A 26,642-nucleotide genomic window follows, 5' to 3' on the forward strand; every position below is an offset into this window, starting at 1 on the left:
ATAGGAGAAAAGGCTACTTAAAATATTGACGTTCACAGACAAAACTAAATTGATGGAAGGTTGTACAGAACAGAAATGGTAATGTTTTAAAGCTGATATCTAGAAAGATTTATGTAGGCAAATAATATCCTGTGTGGGAGGCTAAGGTAATATACCTGGAGAAAACTCTTAAAACCAAGACTTAAACAAGAAATAAATCTGAGATGCTGTTTAGAATTGGCAGGAGTGTTGCAGTGAACAGCATGTTAGGAGGGGCACATATTGTTGCAAAAAAGGGGTCAATTTTGGCTGCTTTTGCAAGCAGCCTAAATAGTCATCTTGCATAACTTGATTTCTTTCCAAGCACTTTATGACCAATCGTTAGCGTACTTAAGTTCTGGAAAGATAGTATTTAAATAGTGTCATGGAAAATAAAGCTACAAGAATCTCTATGTATAATTATACCAGTGTGAGAGTAAAGAAGGCAGAAGACAGTATGTTCTAGAACGAGGCAAGCTTTTACAGCTCTAGTTAGAGAGGCATAAAAATTTATCTTCTCAGCTACTTGTTGTATCCTTTTAACTGTAGGTTACAGTGCCCAGGATTGAAATATCTTAATACATTGCGTCAATGATCTTAGTCTATGTAAATATAAAGTCACCTTAGATTAAATCTTCTTCAAAGATGGATCAAGTTAACACAATTCACTTTCTACTAATCCACCTGCAAGACTGCTTTCAAAAAGTTCTCTTACAGCTTTGGCTGTGGAGCTCTTTGTCTTACAGAAGCTTTTATTTTCTGCTTGGAAGCTTTTTGAGGCTCAAATAAGGTTTTAGTTTTGGGTCATCTTCTAACACAATGCCCTTCAGAGTGATGGGAAAGCAGCTAAAGGAGGATGCGTAATATGATACATAATGATACTCTCAGTATTAGTGTAAAGATTCTCGGTGTATAAATGAAGAACTGAAGAACAGGCATTGGCCACTTTGACCAAAGTTACAACTGGAATAGAATTGAACCCCCAAAATCTCAATTTAATATCTTAATCATTAGATCTTTGTGGGCAAATTTTGATGCAGTTCACGTGAGAAATATTTATTGATACAGACAGTGACTTAGTTTTCTAAGTAGAAAGAAGCATTGACGTACCTACTAAAACAGTTCCATGAATAAACCTACTGTTGTCACTGTAGGAATTAAAAATAGAACATGAAAGAAGAAAAATAAAGGCAAGGGAGAAATAAACGTAATTCTCTTCTTTAGTTACTGCCCAAGTGTGAGCAGCGGTGGTGTGGGGTGCTTTGCTTTTTTAATTTTTTATTTGAAATGTGAATGGTGTAATATTACATTTATGAAATACTTGTAGCACAATATAATGATTGTCTTACATTTGTAAGCAGAAATAAGTACTTCAGAATGGTTATAATGAGATGGTCTGTCTGTGGAGAGTACAGCTATTCCATTGGGGTGCAGAAATCCTTGTAGATTGAGGGCCACTGGTACCATCATTTTAGATCTTTCTTGAACAGGAAAGCACTCAGGCAAATTTTGAGGGGGGAAGTGCATTACTGAGGAAGAAGAAGATAAATACTTTAAAGAGCCATTAGTTTCTGAGGAAGACTAAATCTGGGCTAAAAACTGCAGTTCATCACGGATGCTAATTTGCACATGTACAAAATCTTGTGGGACCTTTGGTTGTTAAAGAATGAATTGCACACAGAATTCCCCAAATAACATACCAGTTTCAGGATCTTGTGGTTTGACCCAGGTATCTAGAAAGTTGACTACCAGGAATGCTTTTAATTTTGGAATTGCTTCTTTCTTTGTCTCTTTCACTCTGTAATATGTTTGGGTTTTTGTTACTGCTATCAGTGACACCTCCGGAGTGCTGCTTGCACATCAGATGTGAATTTGAAGACACCAATAAAGTTTTCCATGATTGATTCTTCAAAGACCTTTTTGAATATCCTTGCCTCCAATACTTTACTCAAAAATGAGAGTTAGTTCCGTTCTGCATGAAGCAGGTCTGCTGACTTGCTAAGCCTCAGGTTATTTTCTTCATTTGTAACTCTGAATTCAACACAAATATACTGTGTTCCCTTATCTCTCTAATCCAAACTTCTTTTCAGAAGCACATCTGAAATCTAATAGTTGGAATGTAGTAGTTCTGGCTCAGTGGATGAGGAAAGAGAAATGGATGTGGTTTATCTTTAGTAAGGCTTTTGACATTGTCTCCTATAATGTTCTCATAGACAAACTGATAAAATATGGACTAGATAAATGAGCAGTGCGATGGACTGAAGACTGGGTGAACTGCTGGGCTCAAAGGATTGCGATCAGCAGCATGAAGTCCAGTTGAAGGCTAGTTATTAGCGGTGTACTCCAGGGATTGATATTGAAACCAATACTGTTTAACATCTTCATTAATGACCTGGATGATGGGACAGAGTGTATCCTTGGCAAGTTTGCAGATGTTGCAAAACTGGGAGGAGTGGCTGATGACCAGATGGCTGTGCCACCATTCAGAGGTACTTCGTCGCTTTTGGAGAAATGGGCAAACGGGAATCTCATGGAGTTCAACAAAGGGAAATGCCAAATCCTGTACCTAGGGAGGAATAACCCCATGCACTGTTACACGCTGGGGGTCAACCAGCTGGAAAGCAGCTTTGCGGAAAAGGACCTGACAGTCCTGATGGACACCAAGCCAAATATGAGACAGCAATGCATCCTTGCGGCAAAGAAATTCAACGTACTTGGGCTGTGTTAGGAAGAGCATTGTCAGCAGGTCAAGGGATGCGATCCTTTCCCTCTGCTTGGCAGTGGTGAGACATATCTGGAGTGCTGGGTACAGTTCTGGGCTCCCCACTACTAGACATAGACATAGTGGAGTGAGTTCAGCAAAGAACCAAAAAGATGATGAGGGGACTAGAGCATCTCTCATATGAAGAGAGGCTCAGCAAGCTGGGACTGTTTAGTCTGCAGCAGTAAAGGTTTGGGGGAATATTATCAGTGTATCTAAATACCTAATGGGGGAATAAAGAAGACAGACTCTCTGACTCTTCTCCGTGGTGCCCAGTGAAAGGGCATGAGGAAATAGACATAAATTGAAACACAGGAAGTTCCATTAAAATATAAGAAAAAACATTTTTACTGTAAGGGTGATTCAATACTGGAGCAGGTTGCCCGGAGAGGTTGTGGAGTCTCCATCCTTGGAGGTAGTCAAAACCCAACTGGACATGGCCCTGAGCAACCTGACCTAGTTGACCTTGCTTTGAGCAGAGAGGGTGGGTTAAACAATCTCCAGAGGTCCCTTCCAACCTCAACTATCTGTGGTTTCTGTGAGCCTCCAAATACCAGTTTCCCAAAGATCCTGCATGCCTTGGCCCGCTTCACATGCTTTTGGTTGTACACAAACATTCTCTCGAATCTAGCTTCCTTTGGTTGTAGATGGGTCTGCTGTGTTCAAATAGTCCTTCCTGCCGATTGACCTGTTTGATTTTAGTGGTGACAAAGTCTCTTGTTTTATGTGGTATTCACCTTTGTTGATGGGCTGCACAAATCTGGCTGATTTTGCATGAAATGGATGAGGAAGTATTTGTTTATGTCTTGTATTCCGTGCCTGCTGAGGTCAGTACTATCTTAAACTGGAACGACGTTGCAAAATCAAAAATCTTTGGTATTGAACCCCTGTTCTGTAGTTGTATTGTTAGCTATGACTTTCTATTATTAGATACCAAATGAAATCTGAGTGTGACTTGTCCTCTGCCTGTCCTGAAGGCTGGGGACTTTGAACAGCTGACATTCTGACGGGCTGTTCATTTTGCCAGGGGCAATGAGCAGAAGAGTTCCTGTCAAGTTGTGAAATAGCTAGTGTGGTTTTCAGTCTTTTCTTCAGCTTGAAATATTGGTGCTTGCATGGAGAAGGCTGTAGCTGGGCAGTTTTTTCTGCCTTGTATCACATAAATATAAACATTTTTACAGAGATTAAAAATCTCTTTTTAGTAGAGGGATTCTAATATTGTGCACCTTTGTTATGTCTTCTGTTCTTGCTGTCCCTCCCTTTTTAACTCCAATGTTAAATCAACCATTCACTTTAAAGGAGAAGCTAGTGAAGACTGCTGATTAGAACAAGCCAGAAGGGTGGAGCAGGTAGGTCGGACAACTACTTGCTTTCCACCTGTGCTCTTATCTGACCCCAGCAGAGTCAAACAAATAAGGTATAAATGCTTGCTTGGTAGCAATCATTCAACTGGGAGCCAGAGCTAAACTGAGATGAATTGAACTTTATAGTACTACAAAGAGCCAAATTCCAGTCCTATCCAAAAAGAGTCGCAGGCCTGCCTACAGTAAGGAAATTGGCCACTAATTCAGCTGTTTCAGTTTATTTCCTTTTACTTCTTTTGGAAGTGGCATGTCGAACTCCACAACGCTGCACAGTTTTTGTGACGGAACTTAAACTAATGGCTCCAAAACAGCAGAGTATCATTTCAGGCTCCATACTGCCTATAGGCTAATTGACTAGATAACAGAAATTGTGAAGGGTCACAGATACTGATTGTAGGGCCTCTTACAATCCTGGCGATGTTTCACATTGCGCGCTTACTTGAAATGCCTTGAATATTCCAAAGCAAAAGTTTGGTTTTCATCCAGAGGACCACAGAATGTTAATGTGGATAGCACAGGCATTAGATCAGTTTGACCAGAAAGGAAGTTCATTAAGAGCAGTGTAAGGTTGTTCTAACTTGAGTAGCTCTTAGTAAGCTACAGTCTAGATTACCTTGTTGCTTTGGTATTATGGTTCCCATTCTAAACTAATTGGTGGTTTCCTTCATTAGTAGTATAAAGGATTTCAACACTGGGAAATACAGGTAGCATCCACCTGAAACTTAATTTTAAGGATATCCATATATTGCTAAGCCAAACAAAGTTTCAGTCCTTTTTTATTATCTAGATGGAGGGATTCCATTCTTTCTAGTTAACCACTCCAACAGTGTCAGTTGGTGAGCTTGAAGCGGCATGGCAAAGCATTGTGGTCAACACACAAATAGTGTTACTAGGCCTTTTACTTTTGCAGTGTCTTTCCCAAGCCTGACCTTGTCAGACACATTGTCAAAATAGGGTGTTTGCAGTGAAATGGATGGCAACATTTCTATAAATATTGATGACTTCTGGATCAGGTCAGAACTTTGGTATTAGGCCTCAGCATATTTAGAAGAGCTAGAATTTCTCAGAATAGGTTGTAAGAATTTGGAAAGAGGTGGGGAAAAAATGACACTTTCTTGTGGAAGGTTTTTTTTTCCTTAAATGAGTTTTTAAGGTACTCTGTGAAATGGCCTGGATTAAGCATATTTTTATTTAATTTATTGCCATGTTCCTACTCTTTTTCTATATGTGCATTCATGTAATAGAGTCAGCAATGGTTTGTGTTCAAAACCTGCAGCACTGAAAAACCCACAAAACTGTGTTATGGCTTCCCTGAAGTGTGAAGTTTCACTTGTTGTCTCTTCCTTTGTCTGAGAGGTGTATAAGATGCCTCTTCTCCTTCCAAGGAAGAGCGTATCGCAGGAAAATGCAAAGTTCAATTCTAAGATCTGTTGAAAGAAAACTGAGAAGCTTCAGTGCTAGCTCCTGGGCAGATTTTATCAGTTGCCCTGAGGTATGTCTTTACTTTTAACGCAGACTCATCTTCCAGCCAGAAGACGTAGTTGTCTTTGGACTGAAACTCTCCCAGGAGTTCCAGTCCATCCCTAATAAATACAGAAAGAAAGTGGCTTTTCTGTGGTAGTTACATGTTTGCTCTTCAGGAGCTATTGGCTGCAAACAGAACTCTGAAACTTTTCCCTTCCAATTTCACTGGCTCTGACCACACAGGTTAGACTATTCAGGGAGGTAAAAGAGAGATGTACCAGTTTATGATTTTTTGCAGTAAATATTTAGCTCTTATAGATATGCATGGCACAGCATATTATTGGAGCCAGAATTACCCTCTCTTGGAATGTCTTCTACAGGGATCTTCTGGTTTTCAACAGTTTTGTTCTCTTTTCTGATTCTTGGTCACTCATGCTGTCCGTGTCTCCATTGATCTCTGAACTTGATGTAAGTGCTGATTAGCTGCAAGAAGTGCTGCAGACCTTCCCTTTTCAAATCCTAGTCCCTGTGGGAAGGAAGTGGAAGCTGAAGGTTGTGCTCATGTTTTACTTAGTAGACTGGAAGTGTGCTTTCTTTCCCAGAGCTTTAACTTCCTCCTTATCTTTTTGGATTGTTACTTTGCATCCAGCTTAGTCCTTATATCAAGCATCAGTACCGGAAGAGATGTGTTTGCTGTTAAGAACCAGATCTTGGTGGTCTGTATTGCTAGCCAGAGGTTCCCAAGTGCATGTTCTTCTTTCTGGAAGCATGCTCAGCTGTATCCCCGTAACATGGAGTATCATCTGTTGGAGCTCCGTACCCTTTGCCCCTTACCCTTTGACATCTCTATCTCATTTTCACAGATAAAACAGATCTTGGAATGAACCAACGAACCAGCTTCTCTTTGTTTTCCATTAGTATCCTTTTGTGCTTAGGACTTACGTGGACAGGTTCCTCCATGTCTAAGCAGCTCAGCATGAACGTTTGCAGATAATTTTTAGAGCTTTCACAGATTACATTGTATCTTAAGACATTCAGTACTTAACACTTCTTTGTTGCTTACTGTTAACCCAGCCACTGCAGAAGCATCATGTTGCCTCAGGATGGTTCCTACCTCTTGTATAGCTTCTGTTCAGAGTAAACTCTTCCCATGTATGGGTGGCTTTTTTAATTTCCCCACATTCTCAGGGCCACAGGATGGTTCAGGTTGGATTACAAGCTCAAGAGGTCTGTAGTCCAACCTCCTGCACAAAGTAGGGTCAGCTGTGAAGTCAGGACAGGTTACTTATGGCTTCATCAAGTCTAGAAACAATACAAAACATGGGGTGTTAAATATACTCTCACTTTTGTATTTGAACAGGACACTGCCTTTTTTGAAGACCCCTGAGTTTTTTGTTTTGTTTGGGGTAAGGATTTTTGGTTCAGTACCTTCTTCTCATTGAATTTTTGGTTGTGTCAGGAAAAGTGGTGGTGGTGGTGAAGCCAGCTGATGTCATTTGAATATTCTTGAGTGAACAAGCCATGCTTTTGCATTTCTGAAAAGTGTTCTTACTATGGTAATGTGCAGAACTGTCTCAGAAACCTCTAATCATACCTTTCCTAGCTATGTCTCATAGCTGGGGACTCAAAATAGGAGAGAGAGGTTATCAAATCAAAACAAATGGAAACAAAATACCCCCTCTCCCGGAGTTCTCCCCCTGAAGACCTAAATCATCCCAGAAGGGTTTGCTCAGGAAGGTAGATGAGCTGTGAATGTACATTTTTTTAATTGTTTTTTTGCAAATGGGAAGAATCATTTTGAGTGAGAAGATTACTTGTCAGTATATGGAGATTCTTTCATATATGTTGTCCACATATGTATTTGCTATATGCTTATGTTATGTGCCCTGAAATATGTAAAAAATTTTGAGTATATGTGTTAGATAAACAAGGTGAGCTGGGGATTACGAGTAAGGTAGTGCATAGTGTGTTCTGTGCCCTTTACACCACGTGCTTGAGGCACTGAAAAGACAGGACACAGGCACAATCTAGAGCATTTTTAGGGCTAAAGATGTCTCCAAATTTAATATATGATATATTCATATGTAGAATATGCTCTGGACAGCAGTTTTAGCAAGAACTGGAAGTTTTTCAAGAATCTTTCCTTCTTTGCTTAATAGTTTAGCATTATCTTTATTTACAACAGTTTCAACAATATACACATATCTCATGGTTACTTCTGTTTTTGTGCATTTCTCTGAAAAGATGCTCCAGGTTTATTTCTACAGCTGAAAAGGCTGAATCAAGTGGGTTATAAAAATTCATTGTTGTGTGGGATATTCTACTCAGTAGCACTAAATAACAAAAACATGGTTGTTGTCGATTTTTAAGGTGTGCCTTTTATATCACGGCTGCTGTGATCTGTCTGGAAACATTTCTTTGTATTACCTTTGTTCGACCTGGGTGATTTATCAGGAGTTCTTGATTTTTTATTTTTTTATTTTTTTTAGTTTCAAGGAAAAAGTGAACTTCTGCCAACAAATTTAAGTATGGTCCACCCATGCTGCAAGAGAGCAGGAGCCATATGGCCACAATTAGTGTAGTTGTAAATGAGTAAGTCAGTCCTGGTGACAGGCATGGCATATTTACAAAGTTTTGTTTGCCTTCCTAACCACAGTAGCGCAGCTTCCTGTAAGAGTAGTGTGACTGTGTGTGGCTCTGCAGAAACCTGGATAGTGTTACTAGTTCTTGGTTTATGGTTAATTTTGACTTTGATTCAATTTTCACTTCAAGTATCAACCATAAATTTGAAACTAAATCTAAGCTGAAGAAAAGACTTCTATTTTTTTCTCCAAACAAATGCTGATAAATAAATAATATAAATATGGGTAGTGGTTTAAGGAAAAAAAACCCTCCTGACTGAGCAAAACTAATCACTAATACAGTCAAATATTATGTGCCCAAAGGCATATTTTTGTTACCTCAGTTTTAGCTGAATGTTTAAGGCATTCACTAATATTATGTGCTCTGTGTTGGTTTGCCACACATGAAGAATTTTATAATTTAGGCTTTTTTGTCTCAAACTCTTTGGCTATTGCAGTGTTACAGAACAATCGTTAATAATTCTGAAAGGAGCAGAATATCTTTAAATGTAGATGACCTTTGTTTTGTGTTAAAATCTAGTTATATTTGCATAATTTAACTTGGTTTTATTTAAAGGTACTTAAACACAGTTTAAACAGCAACCACTGCTGAGGGCTGTTTTAGAAGATTGTGGTTTTATATACCTCAGCGCTGAGCCATTGCACTTATTATTTCAAAGGCTTTTGGTGTCATAGGTCATAAAAGTTACCAGATTTTAATTTGGATCAACTGCCTCAAATCTACAGCTCAGGTTTTTCTGCAGCTGTGCTTTTAAAGATACATGGTTTAGTTGTTGTTTTTTTTTTTCTTTTTAGCCCTGAGAAGGGATAAGATTTCCTTTTTTGTTATCACTTCTTTTTTTTTCCTCTTGTTTATTTTAACATACAATTTTCTACGCTGGGTGAGTGTCATACAACTGGAATACCTTCTACTAAAAAAACAGGGAAAAGATCTGTCACAATGAAAGCTAAAGTCATCATGGTGGAGAGGAGAGCACACACAGGAGTTTGCCTGCTTTGATCTCCTTCATGTGCTTTGAACAAAGGCAACTTCAGCTCCCAATTGGCTTCTTTAGTTAGAAGTAATAAGTGGATTACATAGTAAGCTATCATTTCTGGTCATTGGATTCAGTGCTCTGGCCAGGTAAATGACCCTTCATATAGGACAAATTTTTCCAAATAATGCTAAAATCAAGCTCTGCAATATGTTTCAAAATTATAATCTATTCAGTTTCATAAAACTGAAGGGTATTTTTCTTGGAGATCTAGCATAGCAAGTAAATGTTGGGGATGGCACACTGTATAAAAAATAAAGTAAGCAATTACTTTGCCAGTGTGTTATGTACATATTTGAATGTCCTGGATTTCCTACTGCTTCATGAAAATTTAAACCATCTGGATTTGGTTTTAGTTTCTGATCTTCTGCCATGACCCATGCCATCACCTAAGCTATTTTTATGCAGTATGTAATACCATTAGCTATCCAAGCTTACGAGTGTCTTTCTCGCAGTAAGCATAAGTATTCTTATCACGTACATATCTCCTGTACTTCAGTTTTTGTTTAAACATGGACTTGTTATTGGGTTTAGTGCTGTGTATTTAATGGTTTATATTTCAGAAACAGTCTCCTCAACTGAAAGTTCTCACAAGATTTTACCCCAGAGTTGTTAATCATTGACATACAATGGCAGAGGAACTTCAGAGCTCTAGGACTGAAGAACTATTTCATTACTTTAAGCTTTGTTGAACTGTGTGACAAACTTTGGGACCTCTTTATTCTAATTTTATAGAAAAATAAAAGCTATTGTGTTTTTGTTATAGGCGAGATGGCAGGCTATTTCCTGTACCTTTCACCCTCCCTAGCAATCTGTGTGACAAATTTTTGCTAAGTCACAGAATGGTCTTCTCAGTGTATCTCAAACTCATCTGTACGCTTTTGGTTTTCTTGGGTCAGGGTGTAATGTGGAACTGAACCTGGTATTTCTGATATGTAGCTCAAGACGACTATTGCTTACTGAGGCTGTTCCAACCATGCTTTCCAAATAATATATGTGGATGGGATTACTTTCCTTCACTTCTGGTCTTGTGTGATGTATGACCCAGAGTTGTATGATGGGGATAAAAGATCACATGGACATGCAGGCTTATTCTGTGCTCCATGTACACCTTAACTATGCTCTGTCTTCCTAATGTGTCACATGTGACAGAGACAAAGACTATATTGTTGTAGTGTTTTGTTTCCCCTGTGTGGTAGTTTACTTATGCAGTGGAAGGATACAGGTTTTGTATGTAAACGTGTTCCTTTCACATTTCAGGAGCATAGTGGTCAGAGCTAGAGAGCTCTAGTCAGCACTTAGCAATTAGTAACTCTGCTTTAATTGGATGGTCTTTGTTACTGGAAAGTAGTGTTTGCTTAAATCTCACATTAAATATTTTTTAAATTAACAGTTATTTTGTTTCTAAGTATTTTTCCAATTCTCTCCCTAGATGGTAAAAGCAATCCAAGTTCTACGTATCCATCTGCTTGAGCTAGAAAAAGTTAATGAACTCTGCAAGGATTTCTGTAGTCGTTACATTGCCTGCCTGAAGACAAAAATGAACAGTGAAACTCTATTAAGTGGAGAGCCTGGAAGTCCTTATTCACCTGTGCAATCTCAGGTATGTTTCAAATACAGTTAAGTGTATTTTTGCTTAGATTTCCTTGGGAAGTTATAACTACACTTCTATTGCTATTAGTTTGCAAACAGAGTTTCTGCAGTTTCTTTCACTTTCTCAAAATTGGTTATTAAGAGTTGAAAGAGCTATATTTTTTTGTGCACACCTGTGTGCCACTGCCTGATGGACAAATTTGTTGAAATGTACCAGAACACTTTTTTTGTCTGTCTTCCTTTTATGATTTTCCCTCAGTGCAGCAAATGGAGATATTCAGAATAGCCTGCATTTGCTATTTTGTTGGAAGGAGGCTAGGAAACAGTAAACAAAGGAGAGGGAAAAAAAATTCCTTGTTAAGAAGGTCTCCTTAGTCTAGTCTGCTTCATTAAAATATTGAGATGGCTGATACTTTTTATACACAATCTGTATTCTGGAACAAATAGACAATGTCTGAGGGATTATAGTTGCAATATTTGGGATGTATGTCATTGCATGTCACCTGGGGTGACTGTGTAGTTATGAACAGTACCTATTTCTATACATGTGAATCTCAGTTTATATATTGTTGACATTACCTAAATGCAACAACCAATTGCATTTTTTGTAGTAAATTGACAACAGTTAATTAACTATAGTTAGTACGTTGTGGTCGATGCTTCTGCTGTTAGGTGCTGGAAAGTGAGCCCTGCCATCCGAGTACCTACTAGATATCTAGTCTTAGGGAATGGTCCTTCTCTGACTTACTAATGTGTCTGATGCTATGTATTCTGAAAAGCCTCAATGACTTTTAAACTTCACTGTCTCGACTCCTTACTTAGGTTTTGGTGTCTGGAAGTGTGGAAAGGAGAGTCTAAAATCAGAAAAAAACAACTTTTAAAAGACATTTTTTGTATGTCTGTTACAGTCTTCTGTAGAGACAGAATTCAGACGGACTGAATTTTGCATTTGGGAACAATAGAGATTATTCATACATATTAAGGAATGTGTAAGAGTTTGCATGGTCAGGGTTGAGTAAGAACTATCCTGAGCAGAATAAAACATATTGGGCATCTTGAATACTTAATACATTATTTTGAAATTGAAGGAATTAAGGTAATAACTAAAATTGTAACGCTTTGATGCTTGTAATAAGAGCATCAAGGGTCCATTTCATCCGTCCCTTTTCCCTTGTGCCTTTGGAAACAGTTTCTCTTAGTATTACGTACCTAGAATAATTTCTCTCCTAAAATTTCTCAGGATAGTTTTATGTCTTTTCTAACAGTTGCTTTCATGAGGGTTTTCAAAGGTAATGGTTGGTGATAATGAGAAAAGTAATGTAGGTAATGATGAACCTCTAATGAAGTCTCTTTCTCTTTGAAGTTAATCCTGTGATTAAACTCCAAATGTATTTTTAGAGCCAAAATTACACAAGCATGCTTTATCTCCTTAAAAAAAAAAAAAGAAACTTTTTTAAAAAAATGCAAGCAACTAATTGTTTTATTTTTCTAGCAAATTCCAAGTGCCATTGCAGGCACACTCAGTCCCCAAGGGATTATGGTGCCAGCATCAGCATTGCAGCAGGGAAATGTAACTATGGCAACAGTAGCAGGTATGACGGAGTAAAGAAAAACTCGCACCTTGCTATTCATTTTGGTTTCTTTTATAGTTGTTACAAAAAACACACAAATACTTTTAAAAATGTGTTTTAACTCTTAATACCTGAAAAGTTGTTATAATACAGTCAAGTGCCTTACTGGTTTCTGAACGTTCATTTAATTTATATGTGTAACAAGTATGCATATGTGAGTGGAGGTTACGTATATATAATATTAAGAGATCTTTCTGTGCAACGCTCCTTTTGTTAAAAGACGTTTCAGAGACTGGGGTGTTTTACTCTTTCTTCCCCCCCTCCCCCCCTTCAAAAAAAGTATTCTGTTTGACAAAAACATGCATTACCTAAAATATTGCACTTGCTAGCTGTCTCATGCTCTGTGGAGTTTGGAACCACACCTACAAGTCTGTGAAATCATTGATGTCCAAGTTGTTCTACTATTGTATGGAGATGACATTTGAACTGGAATGTTTTATCTTGCTTCTAAGCAAGGTTTTAAAACGAACAAATGGAAGAAAACCCTTGAGTACAAATGCAACAAAGCAATGCGGTCTGCTCCTACAGCATGTACTTGCAGAGAGGTTATCCTGAGACACAGTATGTGCTCTGTGGCTTTGGTCCCCACGACCCCCTATGCATTCACCAAGATTCTGTCACCTTAGTTGACCTGAACATCTAGGTGTCACCCAGCTGACTGCCCTAACCAGTCGACACACATAGGTGTGGCTTTGGTGTTATGACCCTTGTTGGCTGAAGAGTTAGCTCAGTTAAAACAAACTGATGAACTATTTTATAGCCTGATAGTCATGGTGTTTTCCTTTGAAAATAGATTTAAAGTGGCTAAAATACAGGGAAACATAATCAAATTTTTGTGGATGGAAAAAAGTTTAGTGTAGCAAAGAGCACATCTTACATGCTTACTAGAAAAGAATAGTTGATATATTATCAAAACTGTTGTATTGTCTGCAGTGCTGATGTGTTTGTGTGTTTAAAGAGAATAATATCTGAAGGGCTTTTACTTACCTATAATCTTTGTTGCTGTTTCATTTTAAGGGGGGACAGTGTATCAGCCAGTCACTGTGGTCACTCCACAAGGTCAAGTGGTGACACAAGCACTGTCACCTGGGACTATTCGTATCCAGAACTCTCAGGTTTGTTTCATGGGCTTCACAGAATAGAATTTTGGGTTCAAATAAATCTCACTGGTTTTAAGAGTTTGGGTTTAATTTGACACACTGTCAGAATGAACTCTGTGTGTACACACATAGTAACTCATGTAAAATTAATGCAAGCACTGCTATAGGAGTTACAAGTTGTATAACATGGCATAAGGTCCCAGAGGGACCTCCCTTGCCATGACAGGTCATCATAGTTCCTACCTGTTAAGTATCTTTTTTTACTGGTGGCAGAAAAGTATAGGTACATGGATTTAAAAAAAAAAAAAAATTAAGAAAAACCCCCCACCAAACCAAAAGATCCTCTGAATTAAATAGACACTATTTTAATGATTAAAACTCTTCTAGTTGTTGAATTAGGTTTATGGCTGGGTAGATTTACTATATTGCATTATGGTGCCACACTGCTGTTATCAGAAATTTGACTTTTTATCATGATGGCAACCACTAGTACTGTGAAACTGTATGTATTTCAGAACTTATGTATGTTGAGAAGCATTTTGCCATAAAACCTTCGAAATACTCAGTTGAGACTATGGGAGATCCTCATATTGGGCTCGTTATATCATACCCTAAAAGATAAGGGCCAGCACTCTTTTTTGGAGAGGCTCTTAAGAGTTGGATCTGGAGAGCTCAAAGAAACAACTAAGGAAAAGGAAACATGAGAACTAGACCATCTTCAGTTATGGAGAACCTTGCTAGCTTTCTCTTGGAGCAGGAAGTGGTAAATCAAATCTTCCAGGAATCCGGAATCAATTAAAAATGTGAATGAGGAGCTACCATCTCCACAGCATAGGATCTGTTGGTAATCACTGACTCACTGTCTTCTCTTCTTCCTTCTTCTGACCTTCCAACTGAAAAAGTATGCTTAGAGTATTCTTATCTTCTTTTTATTGGCAGTAGTATGTATGTACTTGCCCATATTCTTCCCTAGAATGCATGCAGTTCTGTCCTCGGATACCTTTCAGAAAGAAATGAGTAAAATTAGTCTCCTAGACTGAAATGTTTTTGAAGAAAAATGCTTTTTATACCTCTGATGAAAAAAATAAACAAAAAAAGGACTTGACCTTCTATATATATCTGTGGCTACTCTTGATGTTAGTAGGAATCTCCAAACCCACCTATACATAGGTTTGGACCTGTATTCCTTGTCATCCATAGGAAATCCTTCTTCAAATTCTTCTTTTTCAGTGTTTCAGAATGCTGTGGAGGTAAGGGAAAAATATTGGGGGAGAGCTATTGAAAGTTCCTTATAAAGCCTCCATATACAAGCAGATTATTTAGAATGTAAAACATTATTTTGGAAATGAAAGTATGCTCCAAATACATATTTGTTGTAATTTGATAGCTTAAACCTCGTTTAAAACTTGTTTCATACAGGACATAGACATAATGACTGGCTTAAAGAAATTGCTCTGTATTGTCTGAAAAGCCTGATTTAGAATGATTTCAGTTATAGTTGTCTGAAATATAATCTCATATGCAATTTATATGCTGTTTCTTCTTACCTCTGAGTAAGCATTTAAGAACATTCCCTAGCGTTCAGATAACTGATGTGCAAATGATTTGCTTTCTTTTTCATTTCCTACGGATAGATCAAAAGTGAGAAATAAATATGAACCTTTAGGAAAATAGTAAGAGTGTTATAAAGTGAATTAAGAGTTCTACCATGTATATATCTTCTTGCTCTTTGAGAATTTAGATGCATTTATTTAGCACGACCATTAGCATCTTTGTTTGCAACTCTAGCATAATAATTAATTTTAGTTCGGGTCCTTCGTTTAAGTCTTAAATCAGTACTATTTTACAGCTTCCATAGTTGTTTATGTTTGCACACAGTGAGTATATTCAGCATTGTGTTTTTCAATTGCTCTTCGCATGTGCAAGTGACTACATAGGGTGACAATTGCTCTTCGCATGTGCAAGTGACTACATAGGGTGACAAGGCAATCGGGTCCCTAGGGTGGCACAGATTAGTACAGAGGATCATTAACCTGACATGTACTACATAGGTGGATTTTATTCTAAATTATAGTAAATCGGCATTTGGCTATTGTCACAAGATCACATGCACAGCCTGATAACAGCTGCAATTCTTAAAACAGAAGTTACGTGAAATGTGAAAACTATAGAAATCTGATACAGCATTTTCCCTGGATAAAGACATTTTGGAATGCTATTGTAGGAGAGCTGCTATTGTAAGTCTTCCCTAGCAAATAAAGTAGCTTTTTTATAATCGGCATGCCTCAAGGCTAATTTCTTTTCATTCCTTCTATAAATGAGTTATTCATACATTGATACAGAATACTGCTATTACTATGTTAACTGCCTATTTCTTCTAAAATTATACGTGCAGCTTCAGTTGCAATTAAACCAAGATCTAGGCATCTTGCATCAAGATGATGGCTCATCAAAAAATAAAAGAGGAGTTCTTCCCAAGCACGCTACAAATGTGATGAGATCGTGGCTTTTTCAGCACATAGGGGTAAGGACTAAACATGATCAGGAGTCACGGGTTTTTGTGTAACTCTTATGTGGTCTGTTATGATTTTGCTTCATAAAGAAGGTGAATTTATTCTGTTGTCATTTGTGTAATCTCAGTTCAGTTTTCGCTGAAGTCATCTGGAGTAGTTCCACAGTCGAATGTTGGTTGATTTTATTATTATTTTAATAAGTATGTTACATTTTTACCTCATGATCTCAATAAACATTGTTAAAAGGGATCTTTCTTCATTTCATTGTGTTGAGAACTTAATGCTCTCTACACCCTGGTTCATAGCACAAGGAAAAATAATTCCATCTGTGTTTTGTGGGGTGTTTTTGTAGAGGAGAATTTCAAATTTTCTGGCTTTATCTGCTTTCCAACAATCCTTCTAATGTGTACCAAATGTGTTGACTATCTACTTGTGCTTTCAACAGAATGTCTTTCCTTTGCATAAATACTTAGCCTGAAAGGATAAATGGGTCTCAAGTTATATCACAATATTTAGTTGATTGATATTTTGTCTTTTACAACTATTTTACAACAGACAAACGATACAGGGAAACTGCATGTACGCTTCTTATGTTACGTACACTCTTCATCCGTTTAGTTCAGAGTAGCTTTATTTAACTGGAAAATGCTTGTCAGTACTCTCATATGACATTGCCTTTAGACAGCGTAACTAATCAGATCGTATCACATGCTGTGTTGCCCAGGGATCATGCTGTTTAATAAAGACTGTCAGCCATGAGAAGCTTTTTCTTCCGAATTACACATCAGCAGTTAAATGGTATCATACACACTTTCAAGGATAAAATCAGTTTTGTGTAGTAAAGCACTCTTTGTTAAATGATTTTTATCTATAAAAGTTTGTGAGGTTTCTAAAGTTTGTTTTTTAACAAGTCAGATGGTCTTAATCTAGCAGCTTTAATCGGTTGTAATAAAGGAGTCCTTATTTTTGATGAGGAGATGAAACAAGCTTATGCCTTTTTTTGTTTGCTTTTTTTGTCCTCTTTAGCATCCATATCCAACAGAGGATGAGAAGAAACAGATTGCAGCACAAACAAATCTGACACTACTCCAGGTTAACAATTGGTAAGAGCAAAAACTCTTACTTAATGTCTGTCATTGTCTCAACTTGCTTACAACATAGAGAAATCGTTAAGAGTATAACTTGGACATCTGGAGTTGAACTTACTGTTCTACATATGTTACAAAATACGTATAAAAATACAAGAATTATGCACTGATACTCAAGCATATTATTTTTATAGTAAGGTATAATAATACTTATGCCATTTTAAATTATATAAGGACTCCAGAAAACTTTGCAACATTAAGGAATTGCATTCTGTTCTATTGCTGAAAGAGATGGAAGTACTCTCATGTCTCTTCTGCAAGTAAAGAAATTGAAGTTTAAAGACGTTTAGTGACTTGAAGCTCTGAAAAGTGTTCTCTGCTAATCATGGGTGCAAATGTTTAAGAAGTTACTGTCAACAGATACTCATTCTGCTCTTGTATCAAAGGATGCTATCCTCTGAGCAGTGATGTCCAAATGGAGAGTGTCAGTACTTCCACTGCTCTAGTTCACGGTTCAACATGTTTTAGCATCTTATCTTCACTAGAGGTTTAAGATAATACACCTGCCCCTGCAGAAGGAGGAGCAAGGGTGCTGACATGCATCCTATTCTGCTTGTGGTATTGGTTCCTAAAATTATTGCAGCTAAGTCCAACAGGGATCTTCCTCAGATTTCAAAGGTGACGCTGGCTGCATGGCTGCAGAGGGGTCCAGTGGGGAAATACTCAAGACAGTGGCAGTACACTGGTTCCAAAAGCGGAACAGTGTAACTATGCCTGTGTGACACGGTAGTAACGGAGCTCTGTGGTACTGGGATCCAACTAATGTCTCTGCAAAGCATTGCATTACACCATGTGGACCTGCCAGCTGCACCCTACTTCCTTCCATTGCAGGTAAAGATGGGTCCTGGATGTGTTTTGTCAGATGTAGCAAGGGATGCTACCCTCAGTCACAGGTCCTTGCCACAGCTAGCTACATTGAAATTGATTCAGTTAACTGCTGGTAGCTACGTGAGACATGGCTTAAGTATTTTCTTGTTCACTAGCAGAAAGGGGAAGGGCAGCAATTAGCATGCTGAAGTAAAAAAGTGAAAATCAGGGAGCAAAAAGGAACTGGGAAAGATCTGAAAAATGTGTTTGCTGTTGTCTCCTCGATCAGGAACCAGACCTTGGAAAGCCAGCGAGCCTATAAAATAAGTAATGCGGGAGCTTAAGGAAGTAAATGAAACCAGACCAAACAAACTAGGTTAGACAGGGACTAGATTTTAGGTGAACCCTAATGAGAGGAGTATCGGCTTTCTGAGCTGTGCTGTCAGCAAGTTTTCTGGTGCTTAGTTTTTAATAAGATCTTGAAATGTACATCTGTCATGCTGTCTGGAGAATTTCCCCTTCTGAGGTGGGGGAAAAAATGCTGCTAGCAGCAAAATGATAGAAGTACTTTCTTAGCTAGTTTCCCAAAATCAAAGGATGCCAGTGTTCTAGGAGCAGCTTTACACATTAAAAAGAATGTCATGCCAAGCTGGTAGAGAGATTTCATAGTCCTAATTTTTTCCCCCACTGCATACTTTGTGAATCTGAGAGAGAATTTACAGCCAACTGGTCATAAGTACTTGTTGCCTTTGATTGTGTTTAGGTTTATCAATGCTAGAAGGCGAATTCTTCAGCCGATGCTGGATTCCAGTTGTTCTGAAACTCCAAAAACAAAGAAGAAAACAGCTCAGAACCGACCAGTTCAGAGGTTCTGGCCTGACTCCATTGCCTCAGGAGTTGCTCAGCAGCAATCTAACGAGCTCACGATGTCAGATGGTAAGGAGAACCGGCTAAACCACAGATTATAAAGTTAATTTCTCTGTAACAGAGAAATGAAGGGTTTGATGCCTTTGGGGAGAGGGAACTTCTTGATATTTCACTGTAAATGTGTTTTTAATCTGGAAAAACATAACAGAAATGGGTCAATTTTTCCCTCTTTAAAAATGTTCTGTGTTTCGGGGGTGTATTCTATTGGAATTTATGTTGAGAGACTGATGCTTTTGTTTCAAAAGTTACGAAACAACAGAACAAAGGTTAGATGTACAACTAAGTTCTCTCAGTATACTGTGTATGCACATCAGTAGCATTCTGTTTGATTAGCAGTATTGGTCTGCAATTTCAGTTTCGTGACTCCCCATCCTGTTCACATTCCTTTCACTATTGCTAGAGGGACTGAGCATCTGCAATTCTATGTATGCCTCGTGTGTCAAGTTGAACATTGAGAAGCAGAGAAATGTAATAGAGCCTCCAAAGACTTTGACTGAAGTAACTTCCTTAGCATCAGATCAACCAAACAGACTCAATTTAAGAAAGATAAATAACTGCTTTAATCTCAGGACCATCCTTTCTGTCCTGCTGCTTTATTCCTTTCCAGTTTGTAGCAACTTTTCCCTCAGCCTCCGCTGGATCTGACAACAGCTTTATCCCTTTTAAGTCGCTTTGAATCTCTGTGAACACTCCCTTTTTTTTGCAATGCATTAAGCTGGAATACTTCGCAGAAATGGTCTTGTGATGACTTGATTGGAGAATTGCTGTAATGGGTGTCCATAACACACCTAAGTTTAAGATTCCTGGCCAGCTTAATTCTGGCATTTCCTGACATTTAAGTGTTTGACAATCTATAAAGCTTTTATTTTAATTTAGTTCCTTAGGTTTTCTTCCTGTTGATTAGAAACAAACTCTGTTATATATAAATATGTTACTTAAAATTAGAAACCAAGAAAGATGCTAAAGTACTACGATTGTGCTTCTCCAGGTGCTGTTGTAACAATTACAGCTCCAGTCAACATGAATGTAGACAGTCTCCAGTCTTTGTCATCCGATGGTGCTACTTTGGCTGTTCAGCAAGTTATGATGGCAGGGCAAAGTGAGGATGAGTCTGTAGACAGCGGTGAAGATGATGGAGGAGATCTCTCAACAACAAATATCAGTGGGCTGGTCTTGGATAACAGCGATTCTCTGCAGTAGGAAGCAAGAGAGTGTGACAAAATGTTTAGGAAAAAGAATGGACGGACTGACTGACTGTTTTTATAGTTTGCACAGCAAACATTTTACACAAGTTTTATTTCTAATATGTTTTATATGTAGATATAGAAGGGTGCACTTTTTTGTATTACATAGTAAGCTTAAAGAGTGTTTTTGCAGGTGCAGCAACTTCTTTCAAATGTGTTTTTTCATTTCTTTTCCTTTTCTTATTTCAGAAAATTGTATCTAGTAATATAAAGAACCACATAAGCACCCCTTTGTTCTATGAATTGGAAGTGCTGCAATTTCTAAAGAATTATGCAGTTTCAATTAGTGCTGTTATTTAACACAGCTCTTGATGGGCAGGTGATGTAAATTTAAAGCATGTGACACTAGTGTGTGGAACTTGATCATTAAGTTGGATGCATATATTTGAAAGATGCTTCTGCACCTTAAAAACTGCTAGTCTGAGGTGGACAGCAACACACATAAAAAGAAAATGTTGATGTGTGATTCAGTAGCGAATGTATGGCAATTTAAATAAGTTTAGTTTCTCTCATAGTCCGTGAGCCTGTTTATCATTTGCTATAAAAACTCCTATTTTTACCTTGCCGGGGTTATTGGATAAAAAATATTTTTATAAATTCACTAGGAATTGGGATGACGACTGTATTAAGCAGGAGGAAAAAAAAAAAAAAAGAATTTCCAGAGGGGAAAAATAAATGGTTAGTATTCCTATTTGGAAGGTCTGAAAACTGACCAAATTTAATAAACAAGCCTACGCTAGCATTCTATGATTCTCAGCTGTCCCACAGTGATATACTATATTTGATAATAGCATAAGAAGGGCCCACTGTTTGATGGGATTTTGATATTGTCAAACATTGATTTATATTATGTGTAAACTAATATTCAAATTACATTAACTCTGTATCTAGACTTGTATCTGAAGATATTTGCTAAATGAGTATTCAGGTAAGTAAATTCAAATACCCACAACTTTTCCAGTTATTAGAGAAATTTAACAGTTTATAGTTTGTACAACTGAATCTGAAAAATGAAAAGTTGCCTACTATACAGTCATGAATTCTGCTATCACTCTGCTATTTTATTGCATTTGAAATATTTTCCCCTAATACAAAAAGAAATATAACTTACGGATTTTTATAAAATTTCTTCAAATCTGAAGATTTGATTTTCAAATCTACCAGAATATACAGCAGGCTTTATTAGAGTAGAAAATCCTTGTGTGTCATTTAAAAACTAAGAGCTAGTCATGAAAACACTTTTTTTTTGTGGTAACAGTTCATTTCTTTTTTTTCCCCAGAGTTTGGAGTCTGTGTCTGTCTATCCATAAACACTTACTTTTGAACTTTGTATTTCCCGTTGTTAAGTACAAATAACAGACTCCAAGAGTCTCACAGTAAGATCAATGTCCTCTTTTCCCCCCGTCCATTTGTCACAATGTTGGGTTAGATCAAAGCCAGAACTCCCTTCTGATTTAGACCAAATCTAGTTCAGTTCTAACGTGACAGGGAAAAAGATGATAGCTTTTAGAATCTTTAGACACTGTATTTGAACAAAGCCCTTTGACAGATGCAAATATTTAATTGAATACTTAATTTCTGCTTCACAAAACACTTAGGCATGCGCTTAGGTCGCATTGATTTCAGTAGGATTAGCACATGTACTTTTTGATGTGCTTAAATGGTTGGAAGCTGGTCTTTAAAGATTGTCTTCCAAGGCAAGTATAAGTTGGTATGAAGAGAAACTTCAGAGAGAAATGTCAGTAGCATTGGCATACATACGTGGCGAATAATACTAGTTTTCAATGACTAGTAGCTATTTTGAAGAATTGGCGTTGGGTTTTACTTGGCACAAGTGATGTTTCTGCTATGGCTCTTGCTTATTCCTGGCTGAGGATCTTGCTTCCTAGTTCAAATGCTGTAGTGATCTACGCCAGCTGGAGTGGTAATCTAAAGACTTTGTTTTCTTCTAACTTCTCTGCTTTGCCACTGATGTGCAATGTTTGTTAAAGAGCACAGTAAATTAATAATGAAAGATCTAATTAGGAAAGCTTTGACATAGCATAACTGTCTCAAAGGCTATTGTCAAATCCAGTTTGACCCCAAAACATTTAAAAAGACTGACATCATGTACAAATCATGCTCCTTTGGAAACATTCAACCTGCTGCTCCTACAAAGGATACCTGAGATGACTAGAACCGAGAGACAGATTCTGTAGTTTTCTTTTTAGTTGTTTTTGATTTAACTCCGTAAGTGCTTCATCACCCCCACAGTTTCCATTATATAGTAGGTTATATTTGTTGGTTTGTTTGGGGTTTTTATTCAGCTACCCTTGTTCATATTTAATAGTGCATTAATCTTTGTACTTCTAGCACGTAGGCAGATGAATAGTGTACTTCTCAGTGCGTACAGGCCTACGGACAAATACGTGCTTTTCCAAATCAACCTATGCTGGAGGAACAGGCCATTTCTCACGATCCCCTTTCCCTCCCTGACCAGTTGTTGCTGCCTCAGATCTACCAGCAGAGCTTTCCCCAGCCTGCTTTGAGGTAGTCTAGGAAGCAGCTCAGCCGGCAGATCTGTTAGGGTAGCAAAGTAGCCAGCAGTGAAGGGAAGGGTAAACCAAAATGGGCAAAAAAAACTTCTGTGGTTTGGAGATAATGTGGCAATGGGCGTTTGCCCACACTTCAAAACTGTGAGAACTGAGATCTTAAAAAGAGAGAGGGTATTAAAACATCTATACAGCTGGCTGGAAGAGGGTTCAGGAATATGTAGTTTATGTGCCACTTGGAACTCAATTGGAAACAACCAGGCATCAGGTTTTGCAAACTTCTGAAAGCTTATTTTTCGGAAAGAAACCGTTATCTGGTTAGCTTTCTTATTCCCCTCACCTTACATGCAGCTGAAGCTTTATTCTGAAACATTTGCGACCTTGTCTTCAGCTAGTTTATCAATACCTGGAAAGTGAAATTGACAGAATTTACTGTGAAAGGGGGAATGTGGAATAGTTTTGCTGTCAAATTAGAAACATAAAAACATAAGGACGTGGATTCCTAAAACTGAAAAGGCTTTACCAGTGTAGTCAAAGGTATCGCTTAACATACAGAACTCAAACCTTGTCTTTTAATTCAGTGAGAATTCTGTAGTGGGTATGAACTGCACAGAAGTGCTTGTTCTTTTCACAATTTAAAAAAAAAAAAAATAAAATAAAAAAAGCATCCTTTTTTGCTGTGTAATAAAGATTGCTGGTTTAAGCAAAGCATCACTATTCAGGAAAGGTACATGTTTACAGTAGTTAAAAGTCTTTATAGGGGACCTAACTTTAAACCCATGTATCATTTCCCCCGCCCCCAATTAAAGTCATGTTCATATGCAATAGAACTAATTTGTTTTTAAAATCAGTGTAATTCTTCTGCAATTATGCTTATTGAAGCTTTTAATTTTTTTTAACGTAATCTAGATCATTAACCCAAAACAGGGTTCTCAGTCCAATTTTTCCAAGATTTCTGTAACAGGCAATGCAGCTTCCTGTTGTTCTTTAACTTTAGAAACATTGCGTTTTAGCGAATCAATTCCAAATTGATCAGGATATATTTTTAAATGACTGTTCCAAAGAAATAATCTTGTTGGAAAACATTTGGAATCGACAGGCATGGCTCTGGCTCTGCAGAGGGTTTCCTAGATGTGGATATTGGGTCAAAGTGGAGTCCTGCTGACCTCAGGGAAACTCCGTAAGGCTGCATGTCAGGCTGCATTTACCTGCAAGAGAATTGGTTCCTTGTTCTGGTCCCTGATCACTATTAGGAACTTCTGTGGAGCCCTCCAACTTCATCGTGCCTGCATACCTAGGTTTTCTTCCAGTGGAAACCAGGGTATGGACGAAGGGCTTAGAAGGGCAGGAACGTGTGTTGACCTGGTGTGCGCCACAGACCATTTTGATGTTCAAAATACGGCCGGAAGGCAGACCTACACTGAGGAATTAGAGTTCCCAGTTCCTGTGCTTTAAAAGTAGCTTCAGGTTTATCGATATTCTAGTGGAGTAGGGCCACAAAGATGTAATGCATGAATAGTATATCTATTTGTTTCTCTAATCACATGGAAAAAGAATTAGAAGGCAGCTCAGCTTCCTGACTTTATGAACTTGACAGCCCAAAGGATGAAACAAAGCCTTTCCAAGGGATTATAGTTTCATAAAACCGTTAGACTTGTAGCACTTAAAACAAACAAACAAAAAACCGAAACACCCTGGTATTTTGAAGAGTTGGAACACATGCATTTAATTGTAATTCAAGTTGATTTAAGACTTATTTTCTGAAGCTGAGTCGTCTTGGGAGAAAAAAATGAATAAGTATTTGTCTATGCAAGACACAAATGTCAAAAATGTGTGAATTGCCCATTTTTAGGTGCTGTATTGTTATTGTCTTTCTGACTTCTGTTACTTTGATTAGTCTTTTAAACCTTTCAGCCTTATATTCAGCTTAGTTTTCAGAGTTGAATAGGCAAAATGTAGTTTTGAAATCCTGTTGGAAATGTAACTAACCTTCATTCCCTCATGAAAATCTCGCGTGTTAAACAATTAAGTGAAATGTTTTGGTTTTCTAATAATAAATTCAAACTCGCACCACCTCCTAAAAACAGAGCATATCCATGAAAATGCAGGTTTAAATTGTAGTGTGCAAACGATCAAATCATCAGCCTCGTGCTGAATGCACTTTGCTGTTCGGTGTGGCTGAAGAGTAAAGTAGGTTGGTTCTGCCAAACTCAAACACAGTGTGGATTCCTTCCCCCTCACCATCCTTGGCTTGCTAACCTCCTTCAAACAGGTTTTGGGTTGTTTAATTTTCAAGTCCTAAAGTAACTTGATCATCCAGTGTAAAGTGTAGTGAAATTGGCACTAATGTGCTTTTAAGTGATTGCCCAAATCATGTTATTTGTTCATTCTTGTCACCTGGAAATATAAAATCTGTTTCCTTTTCTGTGACGTAGTTCTTTAGGACCTGCTGACTGATCACAGCTGCTTTTGCCAGAGAAAAGCAAGGTGCGAGAAAGCAGTGAAATGCCTTACCAACCTTGTAGGCTACTATAAAGATACTGACTTCATGTTAATAGAATCCAGCGTTTTCAGGTCGTGACAGAAGTCGCCCATAAATCTCTCCATGGGTTAGCAACATTTGGTCCATACTATCGACAATCTTTAAAATGTGAACCCTGTGACTTTTTTTTTTTTTGCCTTGGTTGTTAAGGGATTTTGAAGCAACTGATCTATCAAGGGATAAAATTAAAAATCAGAATATGCTTCATGGGTGGTTTATTTTTACACTACTGTTCTCTGTGAGCTGAAAAAGCACATTTTTAAAGCAAAGCATTCGCATTACTTTAACATTAGCAGTATCGTTTGGCTGAAAGACGAGTTATGTTTTCAAGAAATCTCGAGCATAGTTTCAAACTAGTTAACCAGTTCTTGGCCAGGGACAATCCTTGGCCTTTTTATTTGTTTGAGTTTTCTTTTTTTATGCAAATGAAGAAAAACGTTTACTAGTTTTTACCAGTGTGGGGATTTTTATTACGCTTTTGTCATGCAGGAGCAGCTTCGATGAAAGAAAGAATTAGCAGGTAAATGGTCCATAATGTGTGTGACTTTGGGGTTTTTTTTTGTTGTTGTTTCAAAATTGTTAATTAAAATGGCATGGACATCAAACTTCCAATAATGGTTCCAAGCATATATGGTAGCGACTTACTTGAAAAGACTTCCCCTTGTGCGAGTCCCGTGTGTTAACGTGTTTAGCCAGATAGCAGATACAAATGCAACGCATTTGTAAAATATTACCTTGTTCTACTAGATCAGAAATCTTCAGGGAGTGAGCAGCCTTTTTATTACAAGGCAGCGATTCCTCTCTAGCAAGAAGCTCAAACTCGTTTCATCCAGTGTGTATGAGTCTTACTCAGCAAAGATGGAGACAGACCTGGCTGCTCTGAAGGTAAGGTGTACTTCTGCTCAGCACTGAAGCATGATTTATTCCTACTCTTCGTTCCCCGGCATCTGGCACGGTGACGTCCAGGTGTGATCCCCAAACAGTACAGCCCGGAGCCCAGTACACCTGGCTGAAGGGGTCCTGCGCGTGGCTGTGCTGGCTAGGGCTGGTACAGCCTCCTGATGCCGTGCCAGATTTTTACAGCTTTTTTTACTTACGCCAGAATACGTCCCCAAGGATTTTGAATCGTATTTTGCTTTTAAAGGGTTAATCTGTGATTAACGGAGTAGTATGTGTTCTAGACACGGGGGTATTTGGTCATTTCTTTGTCTGACATTAAAAGAGCGCCTGAGAATAACTCCTGGTGATACCGTTGGAAGTAGTTTTAACTCCACTGCTGCCAGGGAGCAATTTTTTCCTTAATCTGAAGAGAATAAAAAACTA

The 26,642-nt window shown here is 38.0% G+C and overlaps 1 protein-coding gene across 7 annotated transcripts in view; it reads left to right on the forward strand.

The window, feature by feature from the left end:
- The window catches only part of PKNOX1 (PBX/knotted 1 homeobox 1), a 49,603-nt gene extending 23,679 nt beyond the window's left edge, over positions 1 to 25,924 (forward strand). For all 7 annotated transcript variants that reach the window (XM_076354768.1, XM_076354760.1, XM_076354787.1 and 4 more), the window contains 7 exons: positions 10,716 to 10,886; positions 12,369 to 12,468; positions 13,525 to 13,622; positions 16,003 to 16,131; positions 17,147 to 17,223; positions 18,839 to 19,011; positions 19,991 to 25,924. In XM_076354768.1, coding sequence (XP_076210883.1) covers positions 10,716 to 10,886; positions 12,369 to 12,468; positions 13,525 to 13,622; positions 16,003 to 16,131; positions 17,147 to 17,223; positions 18,839 to 19,011; positions 19,991 to 20,202 — 960 coding nt within the window. In that variant the 3' untranslated portion in view covers positions 20,203 to 25,924. The remainder of the gene's footprint in view (positions 1 to 10,715; positions 10,887 to 12,368; positions 12,469 to 13,524; positions 13,623 to 16,002; positions 16,132 to 17,146; positions 17,224 to 18,838; positions 19,012 to 19,990) is intronic.
- Positions 25,925 to 26,642: the final 718 nt, after the last annotated feature.

The sequence above is a fragment of the Aptenodytes patagonicus genome, chromosome 1 (assembly GCF_965638725.1).
Source record: "Aptenodytes patagonicus chromosome 1, bAptPat1.pri.cur, whole genome shotgun sequence".
NCBI lineage: Eukaryota > Metazoa > Chordata > Aves > Sphenisciformes > Spheniscidae > Aptenodytes > Aptenodytes patagonicus.